At 37.1% G+C, this 23,761-nt stretch overlaps 1 protein-coding gene across 3 annotated transcripts; it reads right to left on the bottom strand.

The window, feature by feature from the left end:
- Positions 1–4,728: 4,728 nt before the first annotated feature.
- On the bottom strand, positions 4,729–8,985 carry LOC4340655 (tRNA threonylcarbamoyladenosine dehydratase). 3 transcript variants are annotated; one of them, XM_015788779.3, is made up of 11 exons: positions 8,769–8,985; positions 8,603–8,661; positions 8,268–8,352; positions 7,733–7,880; positions 7,243–7,455; positions 6,692–6,826; positions 6,439–6,570; positions 6,130–6,345; positions 5,893–6,017; positions 5,385–5,442; positions 4,729–5,252 (listed from the first exon to the last, which is right to left on the bottom strand). In XM_015788779.3, exons 1-11 carry the CDS (start codon positions 8,861–8,863, stop codon positions 5,142–5,144), a joined length of 1,377 nt encoding a protein of 458 aa, XP_015644265.1. In that variant the 5' UTR covers positions 8,864–8,985; the 3' UTR covers positions 4,729–5,141. The 3 variants fall into 3 exon arrangements, with proteins under 3 accessions (XP_015644265.1, XP_015644266.1, XP_025882012.1); XM_015788780.3 differs by having other exon boundaries at positions 7,733–7,821; positions 8,769–8,944; XM_026026227.2 differs by lacking the exons at positions 8,268–8,352; positions 8,603–8,661; positions 8,769–8,985 and having other exon boundaries at positions 7,243–7,494; positions 7,733–7,821.
- Positions 8,986–23,761: the final 14,776 nt, after the last annotated feature.

Here is a 23,761-nt window from a genome sequence, read left to right as displayed (position 1 = left end):
TGTTAAATAAAATATATAATGTTGTAATATTTTGATCAAAGTATGTATAGTTTTGTAAATGAAATGTACTATTTTTATCCTGATGTTTTTCAAGTGTGTAATCCGCAACCTGACGACCCATTTGAATTCTCTCTGATGTAATGCCAAACTACATGTATTAATGGGTACTGGCTAAACTGATATACCACTTTTATGTACAAATACTTGCTATTTAGACTTTGATTGTTAATAACTTTTAAAATTTTCAGTTAGGACAAATGAAATTAAGTCATACAGTTAGATTTGTCATGCGACGTATTAGTGGTTTTTAAATTTGCTTACAACACTCTTTCTCTGTACACACACATATGTATATTCCTCTCTAAATTTGGTCGTAATACATTTGGTATGCATTTACAGAGAAAAATAGACAAGTCATCTTGTCGGCAATTGGTACGGCAAGTATTTTCTTCCGAGCTAATTATTACTGTCATCCATAACTCCATTTTTTCCACGAATCGTAATTACTTTCTGTCCAATTTTTCCATGGATCATAATTATTTTTCATCAACGTCTCTGCTTCTCATTGCCCTCTAGTGACTGGCTCATCACAACTCATGAAGATAGCAGTCAGCTTACCTACCAAAAACCACGCGTACAATGGGAGTTGAGGCCTGGAAATGACTAAAATAATAGAAGGATTTTATTTCTTGGGAAATATTTCTTGTGAGATCCTTGAATCATAGGAATGGGGTTGCCTAATCCTATGGAATAGTTTCTGTCAACGGTTTATACCACGACTACGATATTTAGAAGTATCGGGATCATTGGTGCCAAGGTGCACGCGAGATTGAGATAAAGAGATGAGAGATAGAGAGATTTTTATATAGGTTCAGACATCTTAACTGACAGGTAATAGTCCTACTTCTGTTAGCTGAAGCCGGTGTTGCCTTTATATATCGGTATCACACGAGTACAATATTTGGGATAACCTAATCTAGTCTCGGTCGTGTTGGCGGCAAAACCTAATCTAGTCTCTGTCGTGTTGGCGGCATGGAGAGCTCTTACACGTAGTCGACGGTTAGTGTAGTCTTGAACTCGATGAGATGGAGGTAGCGCTAGATCCCTCATGTCGGCTTTTGTGGCTCTAAATTGGGTATGTCTAGGCTTGCCTTCCGTTGGTCTAGATTTGTATTGGTGTGTCTCCCCTCCTTCCGAATACGTGTCTTGTATTTATACCCTCGGATATCCTCTTGTCCAAATAGAACTAGGAAGACACGTATGGATACGATCTGAGTAGTTCATGTAGTATCCAGCTAAAACTCTGCTTCTTCTTCTTTATCCGGAACATCTTCCAAATATAAAGACGTGATTTCGTATAAAACTTGATATATGGTGGAGCCCGCCGAGTCTAACCTAAAACTATTGGGTATGTTTTATGTATGACACTGACAGTTTCCTATGCCTTTATTCGTCGTTTGTCTTTGGGGCAGACGGTAAACATTAATAGTTGTCGCACTCATCCATGCCACACATCTTATCAACAGCTGCATGGAGTGGCCTCACCACATAGAGAGCATCTAAGCGGTAGAATTAAGTGTTTCTCTCCTTGAAAAAAAAATCAGCAAATACGCTGCAGCTAAGTGAATAGGAATATTAGCAAAAACTTTGGTAAATCACATTGCAGAAGAAGTCAATAAAATAGTTCAAATATGAACAATGGCATGGGGTAGTATATAGGTCTGAATTAAAAAAAAATACAAAATTATTGGCTTAGAAAAAAAGGAAGTGGAAGTCACTGTACGAGACATCAGACGAGGAAAAACATCCTTGTATTGCTTACTTATTCGATGTGGCGGTAGAATAAGTTGGATACTCTCAAACAAGGAGAAATGTGATTTATCAAAGCTTTTGCTAATCTTTTCATGTGCTTAGCTACGGCGTATTCGTTAAATTTTTCCGAGGAAGAAATAACTAATATTCTACCGATTAGTGTCATACGGCCGTTGATAATAAGATGTGGCATGGTCCGCATGGATGAGTGCAATTGTAATGTTTGTTATTTGCCCCAAAGACAGACGATGTGAACCCGCCCTCATTCTATAGGAAAACAAACATGAGATTCAAGCTTATGTTTTTATTTCCTTAGAGAAATCCAATACTCTTGCTCTATTTTATCTCACTACACTCTCTCTAATATTTTAAAAACCCTGAGTTTTATTTCCTGTGAACTATTCAAGGCATTGCACTAATATTCCTGTGTTTGAAATCCTGTAGAATTCTACAATGCTTGACATCCTATTTTTACTTTTTCCCCCCTATTTCTGAGTTTCCAAGGAGCCTTTAGATGGCTGAATTTGTACGTTCTGTTAACACCAAACTTTTTTTTAAAAAAATCAAATTAAAAAATATCACGGTGTATGCTCTGTTAACACCTATACTGAAATTCTGAGTACCAATTTCCTTTTCCAGTTGGGACTTGGGACCTCCTTCCCTGCAGTATCAGAAAAATATCTCGAGTTCACATCTCCAGTGCGTGTCGGTGAGACGGTGACGCGACAAGGATGCACTAGTTGTTCCATGGATTGTAAGTGGTGTATAACCTTTGAATTAATCTTGTATACAGTGGAATTTATAGCGGCAGAAACAAAAGGCGTCCAAAAGGCGTATGCAATTATTAATGTTTACTGCTCCATGGCTATACTCCCTCCATCATCTAATATAAGGGATTTTGACATTTTACTTTTACTGTTTGACTATTTGTCTTATTCAAAAAATTTTGGAATTATTATTTATTTTATTTGTGACTCACTTTATTATCTAAAGTAATTTAAACATAGCTTTTCGTTTTTTATATTTACACAAATTTTTTGAATAAGACGAGTGGTCAAACAGTGCAAACAAAATTTTAAAATCCCTTATATTACGAGACGAAAGGGAGTAGAATAGTAGTAGTGTTTGATCTGGTTGATTAATTTATTAATTTCCAAGGCTAGGCCTTTGTTGTTGAAAAGTATGATTGCATGGGACCATATATTTTTTTAAAATATATTTTTACTACATGGAAAACAAATATACATCACATCACTACAAAATGCATGCACATACATGCGAATACACCCCCTTAACATATGCGCAAATAGATGAACACATACGAGAAATCCGTAAACTCATTAAATTCCTTAAAATTAAGTGCTTAAGTGCATATGTGCAGTATATGTATATTTACGAGGACCAATATTTCACATGTTGCACAAAAAGAAAAGACACAAACAAATTAATGAGATAAAATTAGAAGACATGATCTCTATATATACGAACACATCAGAACTTAAATCAAATCAACATGAACTGTGATAATTATGGTTGCACATGAAGAGTAAATTCAAGCGGTATAATATACATCATTGAAATAATCTGAGCCGACCAAGTTGAATCCTATGTCCAATAGAAATGTACTTTAGGCAATATAAAGTGTTAAACTTTGATCTATTGGTCAAAATTTATTGAGATGATGTGACGCAATGAGAGAAAGGAAAAATAACTTTAATTGTACCTAGTGTGGATAAACTTTATAAATATGTAGTATATTCCCACCATCTAAAAAATAGCTAATTCTAGCATTTAAGTTTTTGTCCCAAATATAACTACTTCTAGAATACCAAGGGATGTTTGTAGTCGTAAAATATTTAAAATACTCCTCCTCTCCACAACCCCTGCAGTCCTGCACACCTTCGCCAACCGGGACAATTGATGAAGGTCAACTTAGTCTTTCTATAATTATATTCTTAAAAACTTGAGAAGTAGCTATATATATTTTTCTTAAAAAAATAAGTAGACAGAAGGACGGAGTATCTAGTTTGTAGCCTACATACACCATCGTTTTTTTTAATACTCCCTTCATTCCAAAATATAAGGCACAATCACATTTAGCTCAAAGACCAAGAAATAATTATTATCACCTCATATTTTGGATTAATCTAATAAATGTATTGCATGCACCCAATAAAATTAGACATCTTGATGGTGGAGAATTTAAATAGCAATAATTTAGTGGAGAAGATGTGTTAGTTAATACTATGTATGCATGTATGACTTATATTATAAAACAACTTTAAAAAGTAGTTGTGCCTTATATTATGGAATGAAGGGAGTATGTAAACAAAATGGCTCACTCAAACACCTCCGAAAATAACTTTTGAAATTACGAAACCAGTTCCAGAAATTCTTAGAGTTGACATTTGAACGACATTATATAAATGCATCAAACGGCTCTTTAGTCCACGTATCACAAACGCATAAAATCACCACCAACCTCTTCTGTGTGAAAAGTAGTTTTTTTTTTCTTTTTTGGCATAGGACAAAACGAGAGCACCTGAACTCATGCTTACGTTCACCTGAGCTTCTTGTGTTCAGATGCAAGGACCAGAGTGAATCCCAGTATTTGATTCTTGGAAGAAGACCAGGTCATTAGGTCAAGCCCCAACATTCTACTGGTTAAGACAAGAATAACGGTGTTCACATTTGCAGATGGCCACACGATTCGATTGGAATCATCAGAGGCCACACGAGTACATGACCATTATAACTTTATGTGAGACACATGAGTACATGACTTGGTCTTGGAAAAAGTAGGTAGCTGCAGAGTGAAAGGAAGTTGTTGGAGTTGAACTTGACCCTGAATTACTCACCTCCTTGAACGAGGATTTTGAACCTATAAATGGTCCACAAATCATAAGAGAAAACAAATGAAGAGATGTGGAGATCTCTTTTTTTCCCCCCTTTTTGAAACAAGAAAAGAAGATGATGATATCTGTCTCTGCTTGACTATGTCCTTGAATACAGCTGAGACAATATTTGTCTGCTAAATTGGGCTAAACCCCGACATATAAAAACAACCCAACAGATTGTACAACACAACATATTTGGTTTTGCTAATTCCAGGAATATTCTTTTCAGAAACCACAAATATTACCAAGTTCAATCTATGGCAGCATATGGTAATGATTTGGCAGCTGAAAAATGAACTTGCACAAGCTTCCACTGGCTTCCTGATCAGCAATATAAAAAATTGGGTCCTTCAAAAAACCAAGTCTAACTGCTTCGTCCATGATATCGTTGGTATCACCGTAAGCTGGAGCATCTAGTGATTAATGGCTCATTCATAAAGCAAATTCTGCTTCAGCTTGTTTCAGAACACGTGAAACCATGTTGTAAAATTCAGGTTCTTCTTCCTTTATTTGGTCAAGAGTGGTGGATTCATGTGCATCTGCCTGCAGAGGAGAAATAGAAGTAAAACCATGAATATGTTACTCAATTTTTACCCCTCTCAGAAATGCATGTCCACTAATATTTGAAGTCAATTTTCCATTATCAGGTGTCTGTCACAAGTGCACATGAATTACCTCATTGAACTTGAGAAGTATTAAGTTTGACACGCCAGCAGGCTTTGATTTATCCCACCTAAAAAAATGAATAAAACAAATAACAGTAGCAATTATTAAATATGTCAACAAAATTGTTATTGGAACTTGCTCACTAAAAAAATATGAAGACTAAAATGATGACAGTATAATAGAGGTGTGTCATGGTATGGTATGTGACATTTGTTACAACACTTCTAAATATAAATGAGCTCAACATTGCAAAATAGTAACCAAGCCAGATCAGCTTACAGTTCATCTCACAAAATAAAAAGGTAGTGTCAGTCATACTCCAGTTGAGTTATTCGCAAGTGGAATTTTTCTGTTACCCCATACCAAAGTATGTTCTTACCACGCCAGATATGTATAAAACATACTCCCTCTGTCCAGGATTGGTTTTTTATGGGACGGAGGGAGTGGATACCACACAAACCAATACTTATTAACTGTCATGTCAAACCATACTCTTAGCAGAAAGCAGAAACCATACCGAACAAGCATTAATTCATTGACAGATCTCCACATTTTACGGCCAGTGTCCTTCAGATTTTGATCTCTAGCACTTCGACCACGCCACAATTCTTTGACAATGTACATTACTTCTTCAGCATCGACCTTTAAATTAGAAAACAGAAGTTAAGAAAAAAAATACAATATGTCACAATGAGGCAAAGCAACTTAATTTTCACGAGTACCGTTAACTATGAAATAGCAAAAAATACGATACCAAAACTTGTTCAGCAGAACCATATATTAGCTCCTCATGCTCAAGAAGACGATGGTGAAGAATACGGTAATGATCCAAATCCATGTTAACAATTGGTTCAGTTTGAAAATCCAACTTGGCAAGCTGAGTAATCACATATGAGGCCATAACTTGACCAAATATTGCAGGGATAGTTCCCAGCACTGGGATAATGCGCACCCTGAATCCTGGCACGATCTGCAGAATGATACATACCATATTGTCAACTCATCTTTCCAACACTAATAAAATAGTAAACAGAACCGTGTTTCTTCTTCCAAAACAACTGACCTGGTAATCTGATGGAGTTTCTTCTTCTTTTGAAGCTTGAAAAGGAAGTAGCTTTGCCTTGGGCTTCTCCAAGGAAAAAACTACCGGTATTCCACCTTCAATTCCATGGTCCTTCTTCAGCCGATACCGCACCTACAGCAAATCAACAAAAACTGCAGTAAGTTATATATATTACATCCAACGAAAGACCCTAACATTCGCATACCAACTATGAAAGGGATCAAACAACCAATTGTGAAGCACCAAAACTTACAGCCCGAGAAAGAGGATCATTGCTTGATTCCCTCAAATCTGCAACACGAATTCTGGTTGGGTCCGCTCGAGCCCCAGCCCCCATTGCTGAAAGCACCCTTAAACCTCTGCGTACGCAAGCCGCAAGGAGTGCAACCTATTTGAGCATCAAGATATCCTAATGATTACCACAGGTCAAAATAATAAATAGCTCATGATGATGCACATAAAATAATTTCAATTTAGTTAACTGACATGGATGGAAGAGCAGAATTTTATTATCCACTAAGAAACTAGGTTTAAAGTAATAATATAAGAAAGTATTTTGTTGTTTAATCGTGATAATCTGGGGTCGGGGAAAATGTAATGTTCCGTGCACAATTCCCTCATCCAAGCAAAGCATATGGCATTTCATCAATTAGTAATGGCAATAACAATGAACTAATAGATAGAAGTAGAGTATTTCTGCACGTGCTTCATCTGCTGCTAACCACATGCACATTTCAAAGCATGCAAACCTTAAATAGCGAAAACACAACACTATCTGAAACAAATACTTCAATAATGTGTTACCTTCGTATCAATGTTATCTATACAATCAAGAACAAAGTCTGGTTGTCCAGAAAGAATTTCATCCTCGCATGATGGATCATACAACTGCACTTTTGCTTCGATTTGACACTCTGGATATATCATCGAAAAATGCTTCTTGAGGCATAATGCTTTAGGTGTTCCAACGTCATCTCTTGTTGCCACAGCATGCCGATTCAGCGAAGACAGCGAAACCTTTCAACATATTATTATGAGTTCCTTGTTAATGTCCACCTATTATAGATGCAAGATGTTATTTGTGGAAACATAATGTACATCAAGCCATTTTATAGTGCCATAAGGATTGTACACTAGAATGCCATGCATGGTTATGGTGACATAATTACCAATTTACCATCTATAGGTATCGAATATTTTTTAAAAAGGATAGCATGACTGATTATGTTTATCTATGTCCTAATTGATTGAATAAGAAGCAAGGAAACAACAATTTAACAACTGGAAAATGCACCTGATCAAAATCCACAAGGAGCAACCGGCCAACACCAGATCTAAGAAGCATTGAAGCAGCATGACTGCCAACCCCTCCAAGACCAATTACTACAACAAACGACCCTGTCACTTTCTTCTGAGATTCCATGCCAAAAAATTGTATATTCCTATTATTTTAAAAAAAAAGAAACAGGTGATGATAATCACAACAACAAATCATGGGAACAGCAACTACAACATCATTTCAGGGTAGTTGCTGAATAAGAATTTTGAAAACTTTGGTTTGTGTATAAAGTGCAAGGATGTCAAATATAATAGACTGATAGCAGAGGAAAATAGCTTATCAAGCATTGGTGCTATTTATTATCGGAAGCTGTATATTTTCTCAAAAAAAAAAAAGAAGAAGTCTTTAGCTATCATTAGCAACAGCATGTGCAGTCCATCAGATTTGCCATATCAAATAGATATTTCATTCCATCAGAAAGATCAAAAGCTGCAGTGAGAAAGAGGAGACTTGGCTCCACAATTTTACCAGAGAAAGCAATAATGCAAACCTTGTGAGCTGTTCGGAGACCACTTCATCATCAAGAAGATCCGAAGTAGCGACAACCCGAGTACCAACGCTCGATCCAGCACCACCTGCTCCAAATTAACATAGTAGTACAAACAACACATCATATAGACCCAGTTCAACGCTAGTAGCAAAAAAGCAACAAATCTATCACACAACAACAATCGCCTATCTGCTCAAAATCAGTACACGAGTCCAAGAACCACTCAGTGCATCACCGAAATAGCACTCGAGCTATCGGCTGGATTAGTTGCTAACCACTCCAACTTGACACTACTCATACTCAAGAAACGAGGAGATGCTACCACGCGCACTTACCACTGGCGACGCCGTTCGACTCCAGCAGGCTGCGCACGTACCCCTCCCTCCGCTTGGATCTGCATCACAGAAAAAGAAACCGAGGCGAATTTGAGGTTCTTGCCCATGCGACGCAGCCCCCACAACCTTGAGAGAGAGGGTGAAAATGGGCTTGAGGCGGGGTTACCTCGAGAGGATCCTCATGACGGCGGCGGTGGAGAGCGCCCCAACCGCGGCGCCGGCGCCGGCGACGAGGAGCCACTGCCTCGCTCTCTCCCCCATCTCCGCCTGCCGCGCTAAAACCCTACCACCAACCACCACCACCTTCGTGCGGCTTCGACAGCAACCGGCGGCGGCGGCGGTGGCGGTGGCGGCGCCTCCCCCTTGCCTTTTTAGAGGCGGCCGTCGGTGATGGGCCGGCGAGGCGCCTTTTGCTGCAGCCGCGCGAAACTCCGGAGTTATTTTCTTGGCCCACTTCAAAAGTCTAATGAAGTTTTATGGGCCTGATTGTTTTTTCTTTAGAGAAGGGCCTGATTGTTTTTTTTATATATACGTATGCAAGGATAGCTTCACTTCCATCATCTTGACGTCAAGTCCGAATTATATTCTTATAAATCATAATATTAAAAAAAATTGAACCATCATCTTTTGAAATCGGGTTAAATAATATCATAAAACAATAGGAATAGTTGTGTTGGCTGACGTGGCATTATAGTCAGAAAAAAAAATTAAAACATGTGGGACCCATTTTTGTGAGGTGTACAATTATACGGACATATGACAACAAGTGTATATTTATAAGGGACTACCTAAATACTGCCGTAAGTTCTTTGAGTTGAAAACTTTCGAATGTAACTATGATATAACTGTAGTTTAACTACATTGTAATTATATATTGTAATTTATATGTATCTACTATAATTTTTTTTTAAAAAAAACATGCACACGCTTCCTGGCTAACACAGCTTCCTATCACACAAAAGAAATTCCTCCTCACTTGCATGAAACTTGAGGCAATCTAAGGGTCTTGAGGAGAAAAAATTGACATACGAATTTTCCATGCTTATGAATCTGCCCTTGTCCCCCTTAGTTTCTCTCCTACGCTCTATAGTGTTCTCGCCGATGACGGAAGGGGAAGGAGATCCATCTCTCAGTAAGTTATTTTTGAAATTCCATCTAAATATAGTCTCTAAATAGATTTTATTTTTGCAAGGATAAAGAGGATTGGATCTATATTAATAGACATATAATTGAAAATTTATTTATAAATAATAAACCCGTGCACACCTACAGGTTGACGATATAGTTTACAGTCTTATCTTTTGGATTATGCTTATAAGCTAAAATTTAAATTTTCAACCTTAAATTTGAAGTTGATTTTGAGATATATTTTTTTCATTATAGTTTATTCTTCAGCCTTTACTTTTAGATCGCTAAGAACACGAATATAAAAGTTCTATTTACAAATTATTATTTTCCATTTGAAAACTGACGTTTCGCTCATTCCGTCAATAAACTAAATGATGGAGTCCTTAGTTACATCACAAGTAGCCAGAGTCATGCTTCCATGGTCAAAGCTATGTTCTAGAGAGGATTAATTTACAACTCACACTATTAGAAAAGGCATTTTTCCCAACGTAGGGGTCTTATTTTCGCAGTCGGACATGACCTTTGAAGCCAAACAACCGCCTACAAAAATATAAATCGGGGTGAAGTTAGCTGTCCACCTGCGAAAATAGATTTTTGCAGGCGGACCACTTAATCGGCGCCTGCGAAAATCATTTTCGCAGGCGGACCACTTAAGCGACGCCTGCGAAAATCAATTTGCGCAGGCGCATGTTAGGTGGTCCACTTGTAAAAATCGTACCTACCTCCTTATCCTCTCCTCCCCCATCCTTATCCTATCCTCACCTCTCCTCTCCACCGCTCATTTCCCTCTCCCCTCTCTCTCTCTCACTTAGAAAAAATCTCCTCTCCACCCCCACCTCCACCGCCGGCCGGCCCCCCACCTCCGCCGCGGCTGGCTCCCTCCTCGGCTCCCACCTCCGCCGCCGGCGACGACGACGACCGCGACGCCGCCTCCGCGCGCCGACGGCTCCCCTCGATCACGACGATGACCTTCGCGCCTCCGGCTCCCCACCTCCGCCGCCGGCGACGACGACAACCGCGACGCCGCCTCCGTGCGCCGGCGACGATGACGACCACGACGCCGGCTCTCCTCCTCTCCCCACATCCACGCACCGTCGGCCGGCTCCCTCCTCGGCGACGACGACGACCGCGCGCCGCCGGCTCCCCTCCTCTCCCCACATCCGCGCACCGGCGGCTCCATCCTCTCCCACGTCCACGACGAGCGACGACGACGACGACAACGGGCGACGACGACGACGGCGGCGCCGACGCAGCAGCTCGGCTCCTCCATGGCCGGCGGCGCCCGTGGTTTTTTTTTTATTTTTTTAGATGATTTTCGCAGGTGTGAAAATGGTCTATTTTCACAATCGATGTGTTAGCGGCGGTCCTCCTCCCCGCCTGTGAAAATGGTTTTGGGCCGCCTGCGAAAATCCTTTTTCTAGTAGTGTCACAAAAGGTAATTTTGCTGCCAAATTAAGTAGTAGTACTTTCTATAAGTTAATCATGATGAATGATGACTGCACGAACTTTTAGGACGTACTCCCTTTGTCTCAAAATATAAGTATTTTTAAAATAGTATTAAGTCAAACATTTTTAACTTTAACTAATAATAACGAAAAAATAAAAATTATAGTTCATGTGAGAATGATGTTATTAGGTTTATCATTAAACAAACTATCATAAGCTACTTCTTTTATTTAAAATAACTTATTTTTTAAATATTATTGATCAAAGTGACATATTAAAGGTCGAATAGAAATCTAAAAATAATTATATTTTAGTAAAGGTAGTAGTAGTACCTGACCTGAAAAGGCACAGCACAGCGAAGAACCTCCTCCCCCTGATCAAACCTTACCTGATTACCTCTCACTTTGATTTGGACCTTCGTTTGTTTGTGATGGCGAAAGTGGGTATCAAGATTCAAAGCACGCAATAATAAAATTTAAATAAAGCAGTACACCGTTTCTACCTAGGGTGTGTTTAGTTCACGTCAAAATTGAAAGTTTGGTTGAAATTGAAACGATGTGATGGAAAAGTTAAGAGTTTATGTGTGTAAGAAAATTTTGATGTAATGAAAAAAAAATTAGAAGTTCAAATGAAAAATTAAAAACTAAACCAGGCCTTAATTTCCTGCCTCTTCTTTAACGTGACGACGAATAGGGAGCAAAAGCCTATATATATAGTTGGCGTCACGTCATGCCCCATACATATGCTCGTGTTCACGAGCAGGCCAATTAAGCTGGCTCTGCTTTACCCAACTGCAACCCTCCTAGATAGGTCGGCCGGCGTCAATGTTGCCTTTTTTTCCTGTGTCCCCTTTTATCCACTAGCTTAGGCAGCACTTGAACTAACTTCCATCTCCATGCACGGTGCAATAAAGCATGCATCAGCATCATCCATACCTTTGTGTGTGTGCTTGCCATCAGTGTTCTGTTCAAAACTTTGTCCTATCTGACCTGAATAACAGAAAATTAAGTCCCATTATGTTTGTTCGTTTATTTTTTTTTCAAGAGTTTACGTCGATATATGAGTATAAAGGGTTTGATTGGAGGAGTTAATCATAAACAGTCTAGCTTTCTGTTCAGATTGCGAAGAGTTATAGTTGTACGGACATCAGAAAATAAACTAGAAGGCAGAAGCTTAAAAAGCTAGCTTCTCTGTATTCTCGTAAGCTGGCTGGTGCTGTTTCAAGCTCCCTTAAACCTGCCTAGAATTTGTTCCAGCATTGCGAATGACCGATAGAGTTAGGGCCTGTCCAGAGAGCTTAATCCCTATAAGAATCATGTTCTAAATGGATCCAGGTGTGTTGTTAGATTATTCTATTTTATTTTATTATTAGATGAAATACGCATGCGAACACATAATCGGTTATCGGTCTAAGTTACACAGTATAAGTGCTTTGTTGCAAATTCTGACACGACTCAGTCTTCATGCTTCAGGCCACAAAAGAAAATTTAACTCAAATTGACCTTGCATCCGCAAGTCTAAACATGCTTAGTAATGCACAATTCAAAATAACTGAAAGATGACAAAAATTCAAACCACTGATACTAAAATCAGTAATAGTTTTCTCCAACTATGTATTTGTGGAAATTATCTTGTGGACTTGAAAAAGAGAAAATGCATCGATCTTTTGTAATTTCCTATAATAAAATGTGCTGTTGTATAGAATGTGGACATTTCATACTTCAGAATTTTGGTCATGAAAATATTAAAAGCACTTGAGTTAGTCACAGTGAAATCATATTTGTAAGTGCATTTGCCATAAATCTTTTTTTAACATGACAATAGTAAGAACATGGCTGGATGCATTCAGTCTTTAGAATATTCAGATAGAGTAGTGAAAGACCTGCTATCAAAACTTCGATTCAAATTACAAAATGTATAAAAGCCAGGCACGTATGACTTAATGAATTAATTCCAAGTGATGAACGATGTACATATTTAATTATTTCCACTAATTAATCAGACGACAGAACCATGCAGTACACTGAGATGACACATAGTATAAGCTATATACTAATCATTATCGTGATGCACGTTAATTGAACTACTACTAGCTATATTAATTTCCTTCGTTGCTGACATGGAGCACTAAATATAGTTGAAGTTGTTGGACTGGCCTAATTACCTACCAAGGCACACTGACTCGTTTTAGGTATGTCTTCGCATATACAAATTAACATCTCCGAGAACCCAGCACTTAATTAATCAGAAGATTAAGAATACATATAGTGGTATAAATTATGCAATGTCAGACAGAACAGGTAGAGATGAGTTTTTTTTTAACGAAAGTAATAGTACAAGCTTAGGCTAAAGTTCTTTTTAATTATTCGCCGGATTATTGAAATGAATTATCTACTCTGTGCTTGAAAAAAAATTTCTCAAAAGATTTTTTTCTACTGCGTTGTTTATTTTTTTTAATTTTATTTATAAAAATATTTAATTTGTCCCTATAATCAAGTAAATAATCCATAGCAATAATAATCTGCTTGATAATCTGTTATAAAAGACTTGAACCTATTCTTTTTACATTAAGATTCAGATTTTACCTCGATTTTCGTTTGCATGCTTTTCAACTAAACAGTGTGTTTCATATAAGAACTCAAACTACTAAACAGTGTGTTTCATATAAGAACTTTCTTTATAGAAGTTGCTTTAAAATATCAATATATCTATTTGTCAGGTTTGTAATAATTAAAACTTAATTGATTACTCCATCTGTCCAAAAAAAAAATATAGAACTGGATGTGACATAGAATCTTGATTTTCTATTCAGATTCGTTGTAATAACGAATCAAGATGCATTGTATTAGAATATGTCATATCCAATTCTAGATTTGTTTTTTTAATAGAGGGAGTATGCGCTATTTTTTTTTCATTTTAGGTGCATTAACTTAATCTTCATCTTAATATGTTTCAATCACCAAAAAAAGTCCACTGACTCCAACTCTGAAAAAACAAAAGCATGCAATGCATGCGGCCCATTCGTTTCCTCTTAAAAGGATGGATTAAGTTTTGGATTTTCGTGGCATGTTTTTCAAACAGCTAAACGGTATGTTTTGTGCGAAAACTTTCTATATAAAAGTTGTTCTAAAATATCAGATTAATCCATTTTTTCAAGTTTGTAATAATTAAAACTTAATTAATCAGATGTTATTACCATCTCGTTTTACGTGAGACATTTAATCTTCATCTTCATCTTTATTTTTAGGAGATTCACATTGTCACATCTCACTACCCTGCAGAGATCAGAGATGGATGCTGGCTCTTGCTAGTGCCATATCCTGCATTCAGATTTCAGAAAACATTAGGACAAAGACAAGATGGATGCCAGTGTGTCGCCGCACTGAGCAACTAATGGAATTCCAGCTCTCAGGTAGTAGTACTAATACTTCAGCTTAACTTTTAAGCATTTTATCTAACTTTTGTGATTCTTTTTCTTCACTGGATGGATTGACCATGTGTGTGTATAACCTGACGAAACGACGAGGAAAATCAGCCATACATATTGCGTGTTTATCCTCTCTTTTTTTCAGCATCCATTTTAGGTTGCAATGTATGGATTTTTGTCAAATCCATGCTGCTAGTCAATCCAGTTGTCACTCAGTGACAACTGACAAATCCAAATTCGTTGCATTCAGATCTCAGTTGTTTATGAGCTGGTCAACTGCTTGCCAGTGGAAACCTGCTGAAAAGGAGGCCAAGTTTTCTCGTCAAAACTTTGGAGAAAGTTTGCAGGCCATTGTAGGATGAGGTTTTTGAGCAGAGTTGGCATGCATCTGGCTGGCCTTTGCTACCTTCATTTCAAACTTATCCATTATACATGTCCACCACATACATTGTAGCACAATTCAAATTTTCCTTTCCAAAGATGAATTTTCTCGATATGTTCCAGCGCCACTGAAATTATGTAACATCATCACATTGTCAGTTTACATTGTGTTACTCCTAGAGCATATATACAAGTCCCTTTTTATAGATAATGGAATGTTTGCTGAAAACGGTCTGAGATAACAATGTTAATCGAAAGCGAGAACGAAAGCTCAAGCGCTTACTTCGACTCATACTGGGGGTAAGGCATCAAGTGAATTTTGGACAGCATGACATTTTCATATAAACTGTAAACAGCTATGGGGTTATGATGTAAGCTGTCATAAACAAAGTTCTATTCAGTGTTCATACAGATAAATACATAATGGTGCCTCTGACGTGCTCCTTATGATAAAAACAGAAGAGTGGATGAGCAGTGTCAGGTAGAAAAAGCAGATCTTTTTTGTGTGACCAATTATATGCTAAAACCTATACATCAGTAGTAATAATTATTGTGCAGGTGGGATGCAAATCTCCGGTTAACAAATATTGCCTGATACTGACGCAAAGCAGATCAAAACAACTCCTGGAAAAGCTATGGCCAGAAGTGAAGCAGTACTGCAAAAAAAGCACATGCTGATAGTTTTTGCTTGCTCTGAAGCCTGAAATCTCAGGGCACAACGAAAAGGAGAAGCCATTTCAGTCTTTAATTTTGTGCAGATATGAATATGATGGATGCAGTGCCATGGATTGAATGAAGATTAAGACCTGCTTCATTAAATAAATTTCTTTTTTCGCATTCATGGATAAATATTATGCATAAAGGAGACCTGAATATTAGAATAATATACCTGATCCATCCATTCATTTTCCCCTTAATTATGTCCAAAAGCAAAAGAAGAAGCTGCATCAAGCCTGAATAAAAATGCTATGGGTAGAGTACCAAAAAGACATTCTGGTCAGCACTAACACAAGCTTAAATTTTGTCCACTTTAATTTGGCCATCACGTACACGATCGCCCGGCCGACCGGCTGTGCTGTATGTCACTTGTGACTTCAGACATCCAGCTCGACCTTTTGAGGTAGACAAGGGAAAGATAATTTGGCAGCTACTATAAGGAAATTAACATGTAAACATATGAGGCCATGATGCGGTTCAGTTCAGGCACCACATGTGGTTTTAATTTGGGCAAATATGGTGGAATAAATGTAGAAGTATTTTTTTTCAGCTGGCTACTAGAAAAATAAAATGTACTATATACAATTTCCCCCATCCCTTAAAATATAAGGGAAATAAAACAAGATTTGAAGGAAGAGACGTCACTCTAAACATTTTTAAATTATATATTTTTTTAAGAAGATACGAGGAAGAGACGTCCCTCCAAATACTTTTTAAGAAAAAAAAGTGAGTGTGTTGGGATTGAACATGGAACCTCAGGGTTGAGATCACACACCCCTTGCCGCTGCAGTATCAAGTGCATCCTAACTTATGATATACAGTTTAAGCCAAATAGAAAAAACTCAAATGTCCTTCATTAAAACTCGGGAATCACCTCCCGATTGGCATAATTAAAGGACGATTATTCAAGTAACCCATGTAGTATTTAACTCTTCTTGATTTACCAACTGATCTTAATTTAGTGGCAATCAAAGGGGTTTGTGAACAAGACGTCAATCATATTTTAGGATAAAATTGAAGCACCAAAAATTCTTATCTATATCTTTTATATAGTTACATATAGAGCAAGAAGTATGTCCGACTATTTGGATTAATTGTTTCTTCCAAACACCTCTCCACCTGGAAAACAAAACTCAACCCGGGGGGGGGGGGGGGAGGCACACTTTTAGAATAGACAAATCACAAAAGTTTTAAAATTATCCTATCACTCAAACCATTAAACCAAACAGAGCAGAGACGAATGCCCGGCAGACAGGCACTAATCTGATGAAGGCAAATTGACCCATGACACAGATAGGGAGTTTATATGCATGGCAACCTCTCCCTCCTCCATCATCTGTCCCAAGTGTACGGGTCTGTTTGGGGAGCTTTAAATTCTGAGAAATAACTGTTTGGTAGCTAGTTTCTAAGAATTTGAAAAAACTCTAAACCCAGAAACGGAACAGGCCAGAAAAAGAGAGATGAGAAAACACAGGCGTAACGTACATGCGTTATGGCACGTTGTCGATCGTCTACGTCGACCAAAACGACGCAACAAACGCCGCCGCCGGGAAAAACCGCGGGAGCAAGAGCTGCCGTGCTGAGGTAGCGGCCGGCGAGGCTGCCAATCCACGGATGCCGGCCTTCACGGCCATGCGTCTTCCACCCAGGTCCCATCACTCCGTTTGCACAGCCCCAACCAACCCAATCACTGACGACATTCCTGCTACTACCTCGATTTTAAAGACTTGTTTACTCCATTTGTTTCTAAGTTACTTTCTAGTCGAAATTTTTTAAGTTTGATCAAGTTTATATAAAAGTGTAGTTACATTTCTAACAGACAACAAATAAATTATTAAAATATATTCAATATTATATTTATAAAGCTAATTTAGTTTGATATATTGTTTTTTTATAAACTTAGTCAAACTTAAAGAAATTTAATTAGAAAAAAAAATCAAATCCACATACAATAAGAGACAAAGGAAGTAACTAGTTTCTTTATGGTTCTCTCAATTGGTAGAATTTTTTGTTATTAAAAATGATCTTGGCTGCTAGTTTATGAGTTCTACTATAAATAGAAAAATATTTTATTACCAGTAATTGATGTAATAGCTAGTATAAAACTATAAATAGATATGATTTATTAGATGAGAAAAAAAAGTCTAGATTGATTTTATTACAAGTAAAGAGCATTATAAAACACATCTTCTGATTATATCTTTTGTGTAGAAACATAGTAAAAAATGTAATTTTTAAAAAAATTAAAGTAGTAGCAACTTGCCCGTCGATTCGACTTTAGAAGACAGCTACTTTTTTGTATTTACTCAGAAACTTTTCGTTTTGACATTGTGCTAGCTTTTCTTGTATACCTTTTTTTCTGAAGCCTAAAAATTATTCTGAAGTACTGCCGGCCGTTGATTTCAACTTCTCTCCGACGAACACCGGTACATTCGGGGTTACCTAGCAATAGATAATTCATAGTAACAAATTTGTACTGGGCCTTTTAAATTTGTGGCTCTGTGAGCGGGCGGCAGCTACGTGCGTCTCGATCGCGACCAAGTGTAAGGAACGTAATCACCTATTGTGACTGACAATAGAATTTACCATTTAATATTGGTCGCTTTTACAACAATTAAGAAGTCATCAATCACCTATACAATACGAACAGTACAAACAAATAAAAGATCTAACCAGAATTGTTATTTACTTAATTACGCAGTCGGATTCCCCTTAACCGTGCCAATTCGAACTCTTTTGTTCGTATCAATTCTGAGTCAGTTGTCCAATGTACATGATTGGAAGGCCCCGGAGGACCACTCGTGTGGCGTGCGTAGGTGGTTTCCCCTCTCGCTAAGGTTTATGTGAAGTAACAAGATTTAAGCCATATTATTTTCTAATAAACGCTAATAAATTCAAGTTTCAGTTTTGATCTAAAAATATCTAAGTTTTTCAGTTTAATTTAAGCAGTAATATATGTACTGCTCTAATAAGCAGCTCATGGTTATCAACACAGGCCGAAGGTGCAAGGTGATAGCTTAGCTGAGTTGCCAGTGCTTATCCTGTTATCCATATATAACCATATGGTTCCTATGCCCAATCGTTGACCAGAAAATTGAACCCATCGATCGATCAGCTGCATGAAGAAATATGTATCGCGGATCGAGTTGGATTTGATTTCTTTTTTCAGCTGACTATTGCACACATTTCTCCTTTCTTTTGGTTCTACATATCAAAGTCAAACTGTTGTTGTAAGATAGTATAGCTTGAGGAATATACAGTTGGCGCTTCGGTGGGTTGTGTCGTGGAATGTGGAATATTCTTCGAACCGGCCAATTTGGAGTTTATCCAATGTATTCACCCAACTCATATATTGAACTTATTCATCTTATGGTCCGTTCTAAACTGCGTTCGGTTTGCCTACTTTCTTATTTTTTGTTAGCATATTTTTTTTAAACTACTAAACGATGTATTTATGAAAAAAAACATTTTATATAGGAGTTACCTTAAAAAATAAAAACAAATTCATTTTTTCAAGTTTACAATAATTAGCATTGACTAATCATATGCTAATTAATCACTTTTTTATATATATTTTGCGTATGATTAATCAGCCATTTCTAAACGTACGTTTAGAACGCAGCATTCGTGTCTACTACTTCAAAAAATAGTGGGCACCATCCCTTAAATTAGGTGTAAGACTTAAACTCTCATGGACATTATATGCATATCCGCGGATTGGTTATTGAAGGGACGTCACATTTTGTTGGATTGTGGTTCTTGGCAGATGCAGGTCTGATTTTTTTTTTGGGGGGGTCTTATTAGTCTCTTCCCGTTACCTTTAAAAAAATGGAACAAAGAGAAACGATCTTCTACGCTAAATGCGCTGATTAGTACAGTAGAAAGTATGGATAAAAAATATGCAACTGAAATAAGCAATGTACTACCTCCGTATACGATTATTAAAAAAATAGATAGAACTAAATAAGAGAATATTATACATGGGATGAGAAGTAAATGTAGGTGGAAAAATTGAATAGTAGAGGGTTGTGATTAGTTAGAAAGAGAATATTGGTGAAAGCTGTTATATTTTAAGACATTATGTAGACTTTAAAAAGTTGTTACTCTCTTCGTCCCAAAATATAAGAATCTAGGATCGGATATTTTATAAGGAAATATTTCGTCTGATGCTAGATTAGAATGAAGGGAGTATACTGACCAGCTAGCTATAGTACTAGTATATGCTATGAGATCCCAAGTACAGCAGGCCGTACGGTCAGCGTCCATCACAATCGAGGTGAGGGGGGGGGGGGGGGGACTAGTTATCAATCATCCACTTGCTGCTATACCAACGGCGGCGTGCGTTGCCGGTGAGCGAAGCGGATGGATGGATGCATGGAGCTTACTTTGCCAGCTCGCTCGGCGCCCGCCGCCACCGCGCCGCTCGGATCGCTCGCGCACGCAAGCTGTGGCTAGCCGGCTATAGCAGTTGAATACTTGAATTTAGGCGGCGACCTACTGCCTGACTCTCTTTTTTTTTTTCCAATGGTGTTTCTAACAGATTGAGATCGATCCTCTCGGGTGTCTTTGTCATTAACATATGGGCTCAGGGATTATTGGACCTATATGTAAGTGATAAAGTCACGTGACTCCGACTGCAAAGGATCTTGATCCGTTTTTAACTTTATCTGTACATTATTGAGATATAACTTTCATCATTTTTTTATTTTGTATAATAATAATAATAATAATAATAATAATAATAATAATAATAATAATAATAATAATAGTAAAGCTATAATATTATAAAAACATTTGTAATAGAAAATCTAATGTTATAGGAGTAAATTTTACAAATAAAAAAATAATGGTTCCAAATGTGTGGCTGATAAGTTTCTTGTTTTTAAAGAAATTAACAATGGGAATTTGCTAGATTTCAGACACCTGAAAATCTGTAATTTCTAGTCACAAAAAATTTAACATTACTAAACCTAAAATTGCAATACTATGCAATATGGTATGTATGTATGTTACTCATTCAGAATTCTGGTTTTTATTTGCAAAACAACACAAGTTTTACTTTGCACCAGCCTATGCACCCTAGATTGTGATCGACACGTACGTTCACACATGTTAACAAAGGGCAAAGATGACGTGGACGTCTGGTAAAAACGTCCATAATGATATAGAGTGAAACTTATATATTTTCGCTCAATTATGGCAATGAGAAGTGAAACTGAAACCATTCTAGGAGAAACATTTTTTGCAGACGAATATTACACTATACCTACACTTGGACACCTGTTAATTAACGAGGGGAGATATGACATGCCTAATAAAAAGTTTACACTAATGTAAAGTGAAATTTATGCTTCGTTGTTTTGGCTTATGAACTTAGTTTTTTACGACATGTAAAATGAAACGAGTCATTATCATATAATTAATTAAATATTAGCTATTACAAACTTTAAAAATAAGATTATTTATTTTTTAAAATAAAACTTTTATATATGGAGTACTAAAGAAACACATTATTTAGTTGTTTGAAAAACATGCTTAAAAAGTAAGGTAGAAACTCCCGTGAGAAGCAGAAACGAACAAAGCCTTGCTTGATCAGATGAGTGAATTAAAGCACTCTAACTCGTGCAATCTTGTGCAATTTTGTTACACTATACACACCTCAGAATAGATCACCTGTTAATGAGGGCGAGATGATATGGATGTCTGATGAAAACGTTCACAGTACTGGTGTAAAGTGAAACCCTTTTTTTGCTAGTAGATCCCAACCGGCGATGAGAGAAGTGAAAGCATTGTATTACACTGACATAAAGCGAAATTTATTACTTTCACTTTATCCTGGCAATGAGAAGTGAAAGCATTATACTCCTCCGTTTCAAAACATAAAGATTTCTAGGATTTAGATTTTGTATCATGATATAAGCATATTTTTTACTGATTAGTATGGTTTCCATCATTAATTTCAATGGTTCAAAAGTCAGTCAGATATAAAGGAAACCTTAGCAATTCAACATTCAAAAATTGACGGTTAAAATGATAAAAGGAAATCACCTAACCTGTATTTGCTAAACAATTTAGAAATTTTTTTTATTTTGAAATTAAGGGAGTTAGACCGTGTTTAGGTCTTTGGCCAATTTTTTTTAAAGTACACGGACACTCATTTGAAGTATTAAACGTAAACTAATAAGAAAACTGCGAGATGAATTTATTAAGCCTAATTAATCCATCATTAGCTAATGTTTACTGTAGCATCACATTGTCAAATCATGGTGCAATTAGGCTCAAAAGATTTGTCTCTCAATTTACATGTAAACTGTGCAATTGGTTTTTTTCGTCCACATTTAATGCTCCATGCATGTGTCAAACATTTGATGTGACATTTTGGTCAAAAATTTTTGGGATCTAAACACACCCTTACTCTTGTGTAATGTTATTTAAAAGCCTATGTGCATCTTACGGTGCATATCCTAGGATATTTATATTATATTATCTAAAAACCTATTAATAGGGGCGAGATGAAATGGACGTATGATAAAAACATTCACACCGGTGTAAAGTGAACTTATTACTTTCTCTCTAACACAGTAACAGTAACAAGAATCAAAACCATTTTAACTCTTGTACGATGGTATTATCCCCGCCATTCACCATATAAGTATTTTGATCTTTGATACGCTAATTCGATCAACAATATTGATATAATAAAGATAAATTACATGACTTTGTTTCACGATGAATCTAGTAGCATTACTCTTATGTCACCAATCTTTATGATTCTTATTTATTGACAAGTTAAAAAAGTTTGATTTCGAATAAATTTAAAAGTGCTTATATACACACACACCCCCCCTAAGAATTTGATATTTTTGGGAGGTTTGCCCAATGATGGAGAGGGGGTTCCATACACGTTGGAAGATCTGTGTTCGTTGGTCCATTTTGGCTGGACCGATCATCCATCAGAAGTGGCGCTGCGTCCGGCTGGTTGCCGTATATGGCGCGTGGTCAAAGGTGGTCCCAGCCGTTGGATCAAAGCTAGGTATAGTAGGTAGATTGGTCCGGGAATCTCGATGCAGCTCTGCTCCAAAGATCTCGCAGTACTAGAATTGGCAGTGATAGATCTACTGATGCAGGAGCGACGCAAGCATGGGCGTGCGTGAATCATGAGAAAGTACATACAACTATACAAGCTGGGTCCAAGTTGAGTGTTTTTTTTTTCACTGTCCAAGTTGATGGGTTCCAGTTCAAGTTGGTACGTGCATGGTGTTAGGCTGTGTTTGGATCCAAAGTTTGATCCAAACTTTAGTCCTTTTTCATCACATCAACCTGTCATATACACACAACTTTTCAGTCACATTATCTCCAATTTTAACCAAAATCTAAACTTTGGATCCAACTAAACACAGCCTTAGATAAGAGGTATTTTGTCAGATTGTGAACAAAAGGAAACAATGTTTTTTTTAAGAAACACACAGGTACGTTATTTACCACTGAAAAAAATAATTATCTGTAAAAGCGAGCACCGAATAAGCTGGTTCCACCATAGACAACCTAACCAGTCAAACTATGCTCACTTTACATAAACAATGTATTTTTAGTCTATGTAGTTTGGATAAATTTATTTTAGAGTAAATTATTTTAATTCTTCAGCTTACGATGTGCATGTCCTAACTAAAGCCATCCCGCAATACCTACGGTGGGGGTCAAATTTTGCACCATTGTGTAGCGTAAATCTGTAATATACTAGAGCGGAGGCAGAAATTATAAGTGTAGGGCTCGGCTAATGGGTTAATGATTTTTCTCTAATTTATTTATGATGATTTGATAGGACTTAAAGCATAATTATGAACACAAACTTACTGCTCGAGTCCTAGCTGTCCTACGTTTTTTTTAGGGAACTAACTGTCCTAGGTTACCCCTGGTAATGGGATATGCTTCTTACACCACGGGATGCATGCATGCATGATAAATTGGTCTTTCATAATGCAAGTTTTTTACATATTGTTTTTATATGTATCTATCTAGGCAAGATATTTGGAAGTATATATGAATACTTAAAATTTAGT

The sequence above is a fragment of the Oryza sativa genome, chromosome 6 (assembly GCF_034140825.1).
Source record: "Oryza sativa Japonica Group chromosome 6, ASM3414082v1".
Lineage (NCBI taxonomy): Eukaryota > Viridiplantae > Streptophyta > Magnoliopsida > Poales > Poaceae > Oryza > Oryza sativa.
Note: the sequence above shows the minus strand (reverse complement) of the source record. Positions and strands in the feature narration are given on the sequence as shown.

Excerpts from the sequence above, each read along its gene's own strand:
- LOC4340655 (XM_015788779.3), bottom strand. The coding sequence starts at position 8,863 with ATGGGGGAGAGAGCGAGGCAGTGGCTCCTCGTCGCCGGCGCCGGCGCC. Across the intron at positions 8,353-8,602 it reads GTCGAACGGCGTCGCCAGTG|GTGGTGCTGGATCGAGCGTT; the intron begins GTAAGTGCGCGT and ends AATTTGGAGCAG. Across the intron at positions 5,253-5,384 it reads TACTTCTCAAGTTCAATGAG|GCAGATGCACATGAATCCAC; the intron begins GTAATTCATGTG and ends TCTCCTCTGCAG.